This window comes from Grus americana, chromosome 21, assembly GCF_028858705.1.
Source record: "Grus americana isolate bGruAme1 chromosome 21, bGruAme1.mat, whole genome shotgun sequence".
In the NCBI taxonomy this organism is placed as follows: Eukaryota; Metazoa; Chordata; class Aves; order Gruiformes; family Gruidae; genus Grus; species Grus americana.
This window is the reverse complement of record NC_072872.1, coordinates 1,560,029-1,572,019: the sequence shown is the minus strand read 5'-3', so window position 1 is coordinate 1,572,019 and position 11,991 is coordinate 1,560,029. Positions and strand designations below refer to the sequence as shown.

The 11,991-nt window shown below is 40.7% G+C and overlaps 1 protein-coding gene across 10 annotated transcripts in view; it reads right to left on the bottom strand.

Moving 5' to 3' along the window:
• The window catches only part of SPEN (spen family transcriptional repressor), a 78,503-nt gene that overhangs the window by 12,532 nt on the left and 53,980 nt on the right, over positions 1-11,991 (bottom strand). For 5 of the 10 annotated variants that reach the window (XM_054800977.1, XM_054800978.1, XM_054850103.1 and 2 more), the window contains 7 exons: positions 10,873-11,033; positions 9,459-9,659; positions 8,455-8,606; positions 5,977-6,102; positions 5,300-5,413; positions 3,976-4,089; positions 2,215-2,315 (listed from right to left, as the gene is read on the bottom strand). In XM_054800977.1, coding sequence (XP_054656952.1) covers positions 2,215-2,315; positions 3,976-4,089; positions 5,300-5,413; positions 5,977-6,102; positions 8,455-8,606; positions 9,459-9,659; positions 10,873-11,033 — 969 coding nt within the window. The remainder of the gene's footprint in view (positions 1-2,214; positions 2,316-3,975; positions 4,090-5,299; positions 5,414-5,976; positions 6,103-8,454; positions 8,607-9,458; positions 9,660-10,872; positions 11,034-11,991) is intronic. The other 5 variants (XM_054850106.1, XM_054850108.1, XM_054800979.1 and 2 more) reach the window with 2 other exon arrangements.

Below are 11,991 nucleotides of genomic sequence, written 5' to 3'. Positions count from 1 at the left end.
TGCCAAATTCAAATATTGGATTAAATTAAGGTAAAACCTACACAGCACCTGTGCGCCCACGCACAGTCTGTCATGGTGTGACCACCCCATCTCAAGACCTGAAACCTACCTCTGAAAACATGAGTCAAGTCAAAACTTGAGGCCAGAACCTCTCCATTACTAAGCGGTAAAGTGGTAATAAGATTTCTTTAAAAATTCTAAACCCTGTAAGTGACCATTTAATTCCAAAATTAGCTCTTTCGTTGCATGTGACATGCTGACATTGCCTATTTACAGTAAGACCAAGTCAACAAAAAAACCAAAACAACAACAACAAAAAAATCAGGTTGTTTATGAGATCAAGTGAATTCATGGGAGGCATTCAATAAAATAAGTCAAGCGATTAGTGTTATTATCTGAATGCCTCCAAACGGCAAAAATAAGCCATCTATAACACTGAACATGCCTCTTCAGCAGAAGGGTGGCATAGAGCTGGTGCTACAATTCTCCACCGTTACAGAGTGTTTTGCACACTCTATTTCACAAACATTTATTTGGCTTCACAGTTTATGTTTTTACATTAAAAGCTGACAGCTTCCACCTTTTCAAAAACATAAAAAATTGAAAAAGAACACAAAGAAAACACAGAAGACAAAAAAACCTCATTCTACAAGTGAAGTGGGACATTGTGAAAGGCAGCTGTGAAGTTAAAATTAATCACGGGTTTTGTTTGGTGGGGGTTTTTTCCCTTTGAGTCCTATTTAGACTGGCTCCAACTACAACCTACGACTGGTTAGTGCAGATCTTAGCATCATTGCAAGGGACGGTGAAGTGCCAGGAAGAGCTCAGAGGAGGACTAGAAGATGCAGAATTAAAAGACTCACTGCAGAGCTTGCTCAATCACTCTGTGATTCATTATTTCTAAGTACCTTGTAATGACTGTATGAGCATAACAAGAGAAAAGGAAAAACAAGACTAACGTGTACCCAAGTATCACGTTGTTCCAGAAATCAGAATTATTTCACAGTGAAGACAAGCCCAGCTGACTCCTGTGCGTTAGAAGATATCCAATAATGCACTTTCCTGAATTCGGTGTAGATCAGAGGAAATTACTACTGACTGCTTGCTGGCACATCACAACATCTGGCAAGGACTGGGGAACGCACACAGTTATTTTCATTATGCAAATCCTGATTGCCAATTTCCAAACCCTCCTTGCTTTTAAATCGGGTAATTTTGCATATATGTTAGACAATCTATTTTGCTGCAAAAAAACATTGACTTTATCTAGCTCACAGGTACAATCAGCATCACGCTGGGCTTACTCACAGATAACCAGAACCCTAATGATTAAGCTAGCCTTTGAAGGTAATAAGAATGCACCCACACTTCCCTTTTCAGCCTTCACCATAGTCATCAGTAATAAAAAAATGGATAATGCCACTGGAGAAAAAAAAAATAAAGAGCACAAAATGCAGAGTGCTTCTGTGCCAGGCTGCTCTCAGCCAGGGTCCACAGAGATAAGTGGCCATGCAGGGGGAACACACACCTTTGCCACACGTGCAAAATGGCCAGACACTGCCACGACAGATGCTGCGGGAGGACAGCAACACAGAACGCATTTTTCATGTCAAACAGCAAAAGAAAAAACAAAGATAAATTGCAGCCTCGCTCATATTTTATTATCAAGTTAATAAACTAAACTGTTGGGTAGGTGAAGGCCAAATTTTACTCTCTGCTCAACAGATGAGCAGCAGCAGTTTATCAGACTATATATACCCGTTAACACATACATTTCTCTTGAGGGTATGGGAAGGCATTACAGATACGCTGTTCTTTGCATTCCTAAGAAATGATGAATGACTCACAACTGCGTCCTGGTGACCCATCACAGTAACCGGATACTAAATAGATAGATCATGTAGACAGCCAAAACCCCCACCTAAGTATAAATTTCAGTAACCAGCTACACTTCAGATGTATGATATCCTGTCTGCTTTAATCTGCACAGTTTAAGTCTGACCATCTAAATTTGTTTAAAAAAAAAAAGAAAGAATTAAAAAGGTAAAAGACAGTAAAAATATGCTAAAATGTTGTTAACAGAACTTTAAAAAGAAGAGTGAAGTTGACAGGAACAAAGCCAAGTGTTTAATAATTACAGGCTGAAGAAAGTTCTATTGCACTTAAGATGATGCTGAAAAAGTAAAAGGACAGTGATAAAGATTAGACACATGCCTTCTTTCTGCCAGCATTTCATAAAAGTCTCTGATATCTTGACCCGTTTTCTCCATGGAATGATAAAATGCCAACTGACTTTCTCGATTTGCAAAGTCCACCTAAAAAATAAAGGGTAAATCACGTTCAGTCAGAGAAACATCCCATTTTGACAACATTTCACTGTCTGCTGCAGAGTCTGAAGATGGGAACAGAACTGAAAATGGGGATGATAATATTTAAGAAAAAAAATGTCCAACGCTTCTCAGGACCAGCCCTACGTACCCCCAGGAATAAAGACCTTTCTCTCTTAACTCAGTGTAGCTGCGTGGAGCCATACAACTACCTCCTTACTGGGGTATGTTGTTGTAGCTGCCAGACCAGAGGCTTCTGTTCAGTAAACCAGCAGGAAAAATACACATTATGATCGTGGTATTGACGTTTCTAATACTACGATTCCAATTACAGTTCCAAAGTCCCTTTTATCTCAAGGCAGTGCCATAGCAGGTCAGTATTATTAATCTATTTCAGGCTCCACGTTACTTGCCTGGGGTTATACAGTAAGGCAAGAGCAGGGACAGGAAAGGAACCAAGCCTCCTGAACTGCAGCTCCCTATTCTAGCTACTCAAAGAGCTGATGTTTTGTAGCCACGGGTGACAAGATTAAAAAGCTAATGGCATAGCTGTGCAAAAAATTAAGGATTAGAATGGTTTTAACTACATGTATTCCACATAATGCATTTTTTTTTAACATTCTAGTTCCTTCTTTTTAAAAAAAATCAGCCTAGATATTTGTATAACCACAGCAGTGGAGCACAGACACACACGAATCATGGGTGTTGCTTATTCCAAAGTTGCTAAATAGCAGGACCCACAAACACAAAATATGAAACTTTTAAACAACCACACATTTTATTGTATATAAAGGCTACTTATATTCAACCACCGTGCTTAGAAACTACAGTATATCCAACTCCTAACCCCAACGGGTGTGAAGTTGCTAAGTTAATAAACCAGATGAGAGATCATGCTTGAAATCATCACCCACTCTTTAGGAGAGAAGAAAGGAGGAGGAGGAAGATAATTCAGAGGGTTGGCTGACACCTCACATCCCCTATTAGTAGAACCGATGGGACAGTCATGACAGGTATTACCACGTTCACTCAAATCCAAGACATCCCTGTAAACGTTAAGTGTTGCTGCAGGAGAAGTACTTTCTATCTATTTTTTTTATTTTTTTTTTTTTTTAAAACGTGGTGTAAGGAAGGAGATGCCATCACAAGAGCAGATTGCATGCTTGGGTTGCCATACTCCACAACTATGTCATGCAAGCCACCACAGATTGCCTCGGCCAGGTCAAGACCCTGACGTCAGCACGGAGCAGCTGAAATGCAGCGATGTGTTATCCTGGAGGAACTCATACCCACAGATCTCACTTTTCTAACATGAAAACAGACAAAAGTTTGCCTTGGATTTGGGTAAATGAGGTAGTAACACAGACACCAACACTCAGGAGCTTAGAGAGACAAGTTCAGTGAAACAAACGGCAGAATACTGGAAAAGGCTTTATAAGTAACGGTTCAAGATACCCTAACATCTTGATAAGCCGAGTATCAAAAAAAATAGTTTAAGCCTTTGATGTCCAGGACATAGATGTCCTGCTAAGTATTCATTTTGTCTGGCAGTCTGCAAATGCCAGCATTTAAGGGGTAAGGCCTAAATACAATTTGTTTTTATCTTTTTTTTTTTGGTTTTGTTTGTTTTGGAGGTCATTCTGCACACCTTAATTTTATTCCCACCGATTTTCCTCCCCTTGGTCTCTTTTACAGCTGCTTGTGCATATTCAATCTCATTGTAGAGAACCAGGGCCATGCCTTTTAAGCGGTCAAACACCACCTGTAAAAAACAAAAAAACAAAACAAAAACCAAATAAGAGCCTCATCCACAGGACTTAATGTCAGTCCCAACAAAATCCTAAGTCATGAGGATACCAGTAAGAAAATAATTTTTAGCAAGGTAAATTTCCAGGCTTTTCTGATGAGGCATATTGTAATGAAGAGACAATAAAAGGACACGGGACTGCTTTGAATTGTGGATATTGTGGCTTGAGGTATATTATGCCTTTATTTTGTTTTTCTGTATTTTACTTTTTTTTCTTTGGTTACTGAGCTTTGTAGTTTATTTTTGTTTACTTTCAATTTGTTGTTTTGTGGGTTTTTTTTTTAAATTTCCAAAGTGTTTTAGGGGGGAAAAAAGGTAAAGGGAACATTTAATCCCAAAGTGGAAACAGTTTTTGTTATCACACTCTGCAGTACCACTCGTCAATTGCTGAATGTCCAATTTCCAAATATTAGCTTCCTTTAGCAACATAAAACTTGTAATTCAAGCAACAACAGCTACAATAAATAATGTCAAAGCCGCAACACAAACCCACAAAAATCATTTAAGGAGGCAAGACCCTGATCCTGCAAAGATTTACACACATTGCTTAATTTTAAGCACATCAATGTCCAACAGAAATACACGGGACAACTCACATGCTTAACTTTAAGCATGTGCATAAACCTCTAGTACTGACCCACAGCAGGGCAGGTAATGCACTCCCACCGTGTGATAGGGGTATGTCGCACCATCATTGACTTTCTCTCCTCTTTTGCATACTTTTGCCAGTGTGACAATCCTAACTGCTTTTAAAAAGTAATTTTTTGGTCTGATTAAAAAAAAGTTATGTCTAATTATGTAATTAGCATGCATGAGTGTAACTACGTAATTAGACTGTTGTTCCTCCAATGTTAGCCTTCTAAAAAAATTTTGTTGGGGAGAGACTGTACTGCACAAGAGCAACAAATGGTTTCCAATACTCATTATCTCGGCTCATTCAAAATGGTTGTTTTTTGTTTGTTTTTCCCAAAACACCAGAAGCGACTGCTCTACGTATCAGATCAACAGGATGCAAAGATATAGAGCCCTGTTGGCCAAATTACACCCCAGAGAGAATTTCTCTACCTGAGCTATAAAGCCCTGGACAGTGGGGGTTGAAAGGACAGGATGGGAAGAAAGGAAGACAGTAACAACTTCAAACCACACGCCAAAGCCTCCCACCTACCTTTACCACAGGCCCATATCGGCAGAAATGTCGAGTTAAATACTGATCCGTAACGTTTGTAGAAAGACCATCTAACCACACGCAGTTTGTAGGCATGCTCTTTCCAAAACCCAGCTGAACACAAAAGGGCAAAACTTCCATCAGTACAATTCACAAGTGTTAAACTAACTGAACAGAGCATGCCTAATTAAAGAGTTATTTGAAGAAAGCTAGTTGTTTGTATGGATTTTCTAAAATTAGCATCTCGCGCAGGTGCAAGACAAAAATCAAATAGCAATTAATGAAAATAATTCTGCATGCTTAAACAAATAGAGTGTTTGACAACATTTGTTTCTTCTACAATTTGAATGCTTCTGAAAAGTGACAGGTTGACAGCTCTGGGGACTGACAGCAGTACCGGTACAGCTTCCCAGCATGGCCTCGCCAGACGCGGACCTTCAAGGCCAGGGAATGTCAGTCTCCCAAGTCTACTCAATCCTGGGGCTCCTTGCTGAGACAGCCAACAAAAATGCTGATTAATCCCAATTATGGTGGCAGTTGAAAGCATTGCGCTCTAATCTGATCTACGTGTTAAAAACCGTCTTACTTCCATAAACTACGCTACTGCAAAATATCCTATGATGCTGTAAATGAAGGTAACAAGGAGAAGGATACAGTCCACGGGAGGATTTCTTTACCTTGAGCCGGTTATTTCCAAGATATTCCCCATCCATCTTCTTAATTGCTTTACACACACTTGCAATATCACAGTACTGCAGGAATGCATACTGAGGAACACCGTTCACTTTCTTAATGTCAATATCCTGGGGGAAAAAAAACAAAATAAAACAATCAACAGTCAGCAACAGGCCAAAAAAGACATGCAACAGTGTCAATTAGAGCTCAATGGACTTTTTTTTTTTTTTGAGAGAGACACATGGCACAGCAAGCACTCTTTAATTAATATTTTCTTCAGAGAGGATTTAAACAATAGCAGACAGTTAAAAACTTCCCTGTTCTGCTGTATCTCATTCAATAGCCAAACCAAATCCTTACTGATGCAGGGAAAGCTCTTCATAATGCAGATTTAAAATTCAACCCCGCAGAAGTAAGCCTGACCTGACCAACAAACAGTAGCTTTAGTTTGTTAATATTATGTCACGAAGAGACAACTCAGAATCAAAGAAATAAAGATTAATTTTCGCTCGCAAAGGCTCAAGAGAAAACAACCTGCTCCGATCCTCATTTCTGAGCCAAGAGGCAAGTGGGGTTTCTTTTCCAAATAAACATGATCCATCCTGTTCCTAGAAACGGAAAGTGATGCTGGACTCGTCTCTTGAACTATCTTGGCACTGATATGGCAAAGGCAAAAAAGATCCTCAACTTCTATCGCTGCTGGTATTTGATCCCAAGCCACCACAGGCCCATTCAAAAGTAAGCACAGTCACAAGGAAGCTACAAAAGCCTAATAAAGGCTGACTTTAATCGATTTAAAAAACCCAGCAAGCTTGGAGTTGACATTTGGTTAACATTCAGGCTCAGCACTAGTACTGGCAAATGTACTGAAAACCTCTGAACAAACTCATGATATTATGATTCATTCCGAGCTGAAAATAGAAGGTTGAGTGTTTAGTTTTATTTGTTTGAATAGCACAATTTTCCTTTGTGAGCTACGTGCCAACGCCAGTGCACGAATTTAAGCACAAACGTTCCAACACCCAGGACAGACTAATTTCATGGTTAATAAATTTAGGGACGAGGCAGTAGTTTGATACAGTCTCACCCAAGAGCTCTTTATCTGGGAAAACAGAAGTAAACAGGGAAATTTACACAACTATTAGACTTCTATAGCCCTGGCCTGAGGATTTAAGTGGAATACTAATAGAGGACTACATTTCCAAGTGTCTGAAGTAGCACGATTGCAACCATGGCAAATTACACTTGACCACTCACCCTAGGCAAGCAATTCCTTCTGACAGGCAAATAAAATATCATTACTTTGCTCATTACCCATTGGAAAGGTTATAAAGCTGCTCCCTTTTGCACCTGAGCTTGTAAGTTTTCAGGGAAACTGTGCAAGGCAGCACTGCTGCCGAATTCTGACCAATTAATAACGTTGACAGGACAGCACTATTTCACAGAAAAGCCGATTTACAAGACAGTGCACTACTACTGATAAGCATCTTTATCAGGACAGCTCTGCTGGTATAACATTAGAAAAGGGTTTAAGCCGCAGACACTGCGTGAATTCACAAATCAGTGCTGATGTCAAGGATACAGCGGAGGCTGGATACACAAGAGCTGCCAGACATCACAAAATGTAAATTTTATATTTGTCCACATCGTATATGGAAGCACGCCTCCCCTTCTTTTTAGGGGGAAGCATGTACAGGGTTCCTGGTAGGTGTGACTGATACCTCAACAGTTACAAAGTGTTTCAGAGCAGAACGAATAAGGCGCAGCATGTTCACAAGCACCACAGCTGCCAGTGAGTACATAAACTGTCAGTGCTGAAGCCCAGATTCAATGAATTAAACTGACTGTGGATAGTTTTTACGTTTCTGGGAAATTTCTCTTAAATGCAATATTGATACGACTTGATAGACAGTGGCACAAGGAGAGGAGGGGGCTGACTGCTGCCCTATCTTGTTCAGATACGCCTATTGAGCTGAAACCCCAAATCCCACGTGTGTCATCACTAATCCATCTGCTCTGCACCTCTTCTGCCCCATTGTCAGGGCGCAGACTGTGACAGCTGATGGCTACTTCCACGTGCAGCAACTAAACCCTTTGTTTCAGGAATCAACGGGGAACTGAGACTTCATAGACCTGTACTGATTCAACCTGAAAATAACACCAGGCATATTTACATCCCAACGACCCAGTCAGGCTTTTCTGCAAACGCTCTGAGCTAGCAGAAGACACATTTCTCGTAAATGCTCCTAGGGTTGTTTCTACTGCTAAGTTATCCCCTCAATACACATGTGCGAAGATTTCACTCTAAACGCAAAGAAAAGCTTTCAGGTATATTCCAGCAAGATGAATGACTCAGATTATTATATAAAGACTGAATTATCTGTCATCAACACCATGAATTACCACTGCTTGTAGCGTTTTACAGGTCTGTACGCAAAGAACGAGAATGACACCTTATACAGTACAGAGAATTCACATACCACTATTCCACCGAAGCGCTGAAAGATGTTGCGAAGGTCATGGTAGGTGGTTGTTTTCTCCAGGTTGCCAATGAAGAGAGTTCTCGTTGCTTTCGGGTGAAACTCATCTATCCTTTCATCCAAAGGACGAAATTCATTCTCGCTTTCTGTTTCTAGAAGCAAAAGAGAGCAAGAAATTTGTAACGCACAGTGGTGTTTTTCATGTGGGTTTGGTTCATGTTGATTTGTTTGTTCAAGTCTACTTCCCGATGAGCAGATACGATCTGAACGAGAGTAACCAACGTCTTTGACAAAAATACGCAGTACTACACTTGTGAATTGTTATTTATGTGCAATTTGAAATCCCTGCATCACACCATGGGGTGAGTACTGAGGAATTGGAGCATCCTCAGGTGAAAGGTAGCTGCAATTCTCTAACTGCTGCTCTAGAAACTTACTCTTTCAACAAGTATTACTGCTTGAATGCATGAATTTAAATAAGGCTTCACTGTGCTTGGGGAACAGCACACTGAAGAAGTATGTTCTCACAAATCAATTTTTAAACAAGCAATTGAAGTACAGACTGAAAACTTAACCACGTGCTCAATACTGTAGTTTTCACTGGTTGCTCATTCGGGCTATGCTGCTTTATCTTCAAAAATGCAGCTGTTTTAATTAAAGGCAGAAAAAACAAGCCTGTGAGGACTCAGTGCTATGCTTACACCACCCACTGGCTTCTGCTCCACTGAGACATGGAAGATGAGATCATTTCTTCCAGCAGCCAGCAGATCCCACTGTCTGAGAGGATGGCAGGGCTCCTTCTCTGACCGGAACTCTCTCCCTGACCTCCTAAGAGCATCCACTCTTCTTGCTCTGGAACTTATCCCCATGTATTTTCTTTAAAATCTATTTCTGCAGAAAGGCAGTTTTAACATCTCCTACTCCTATGCTGCCTCTTCACAACAGCCCATGAACATATGCCCAGACCAGACACGCGTTCAGTGCAAGAAGGGGATGGACCTTACCTGGTCCTATCCAGGCTGTGACTTCAATCTGCATGCCAAAGAAAAGTTTTCCTTTTGAGGCATTTAGTGCTTTTTCCTGGTCCTCCTGCTGTCGGAAGAACACCAGTCCATACCGTTCCTCAGAAGCCCCGTGAATCTGCACTGATGTCACCTTTCCGTACTTCTTGAATTCATGGAAAAGTCCATCTTTAAGGCTTGTATCTAAAGCGACAAATAAACAAAAAAACACAAATAAGTATTTTTTAACAATTTAATAGCACCCTAAAAGACATAAAAAATCTGATCTTCCTCCTGAAATGTGACTTCACCCAGTTTAACCCAAATCTCAGCGTTCACAGAAGTGCCTTTTTAATTTTGGGTGTTAATGTTGCCGATGTCAAAAGCTTCTGGCTGATCTTTCCCTTTCCCTTGATTTTTAAACCCAAGAAACTACACACACAAGGTTTTACATTGCTAAAGCTAGCAGTGCATGGTTATTACCTCTAAACGACATCCAATTCAGGATGAAGAAGAAATAACAGTGCTATTTCATTAATAATCCCACACGGATACTGCATAGAGCAGTATTCTGAAGCTGGGCTGGAGCTCAAAGTTATACAGCATTCAGTTCAGTCAATTCAGAAAGATAACTAGGCAGATTCATCAGATTTTGCAAAATCTGACTCAAGACCACATAATCTGCCTGGGATCTGTGAGGCATTTACCTCGGCATCACGTCACTTCAAGGAATATTACAGAAATAAAATCTATAGAAAGAATATTAACATTGTGAGGTATGCTGCTCACAAAGTCAACACATATTATTTTAATTCAGCCAGTGCCTTTGTAGCCATTAATTATGTTACAATCATTTTACAAATGATCCCATGTTGGTTTTTTTTCTGTGGGATCTCTCCTGCATTCAGCACAGGGAAAAGAGAGTGATCATGTGCACTCCTCAGTGAGTGCTTTCTTGCATTATATACCAGGCAATATTCAATGCCATTACGAATATGCTCACGAGTGTTTTACAACACTCAACACTGCAACAGAAAACCCTGAAGTTTTTGCCCTAAAAATGAAACTGAAGTAGGGCGAGAATAAATGGTCCAAGTTTTAAGTGAAAAATTTGAGATGCCTCAGGTTTTTCCCCGGGGAAATCCGCATTACTGTTTCAAAGGACCAGCTCCAGTAGCTGTAAGTGCTCAAGCCCAGGGACTCAAGCTGGGGACCTGCAGGATTTCTCACAGATGGTCACTAATGAAGCAATTTTCCCACCATCACACAAGAACCGAGGCAGAAGCAGGGAGAGAATCCCGTCCTTGGAGGCAGCACGTGGCTGCTGTGCCAAAGACACGATAAAGATTATTTAACCAGTCCCTAACGTGCTTCCTATTCTTTTTTTTTCCTATTTCACTTTCCCAAATGAATTTACCTGTTGAGCGCACTGGAAGATTTTGAACCTTGATCCCAAAACTTTTCCGGGGTTCATCTTTCTCCAGAGATGGAAGCAGCTGGGACGCGGGCGCTGGGACGGCTGTTGATTGAACTGACCGTGCTGGGGACTCGTCGCTCGAGCTGCTGCTGGAGTCACTGCTATAAACAGCATGAAGGAAACAACAGATGAGTATATGGAGATGCAAAGTGACCCAAGGACATGGGTATTTTAATTAAAAAGCAAAACGTCAGAGTTTTTGCTTGTCTACAGGCCTTCCTCTCTCCTTTGCCTGATGTAGAAAATCCTGTTTCCGTAACACAGCCCGGTTATACAGAGGCATTTAGAGTCATTCTACAAATATTCTCCTACGAAGCCCTCAGAGGAGACAGTCAGGGAAACGGAATATGGGTAAAATGTCAGATAGATCCTGTTACACGCCGTGACAATGGCAGAGATTTAATTAAGTGTAATACAATGTTGTATCAGCTTAGGAGCTGTGTGGGAAGACTGGAGAAATACAGAGAGGGTATACAGGTCTGCCCAAGCCTAAAATCCCTCCCAGAGCTCTCACGTACAAAAAAGAAATATTATCGTGCTCTCAGGTGCCACTGTCAATCCGAGAGTTGACCCTAGAGTTCTCCTTGTTGCCTCTTGCACATCTTTAAAAAAAAGAGCTGTACCTCTGATGATACGAAAATCTCGCGCAAGAAAATCGTGGCAAGTTTTTTTGTCAACTGCTCAAGAATAACCTGGGCAGATCTGTATGAACCAGTAAATGCTATTTGCAGGCTCAGCCTCAACAGCCAACTTCAGAGTATAAAGAATTCAGACCCAAGAACATCTTTTATAAACAATAATTACAGCAGAACAGGATTTGCATATTAGATCATACAGGGAGTCAATCTAGTCCACTGATTCTTGACGGCGCAGATCGTTAAGATGCTTCGCAGGAGAGTAAGAAATACAGAGAATAATGTTATTAAAGCTTGCCCAGTGGGGACACGTCATCTTCTTCAGTGGCTGATTTCTTCCCCGAGGCATAAGGGCTTATAACATCGCTAAAAATAATTTTGTCTGACATAACCCTGGAGACTCTCATTCTCCATTACACGAGCA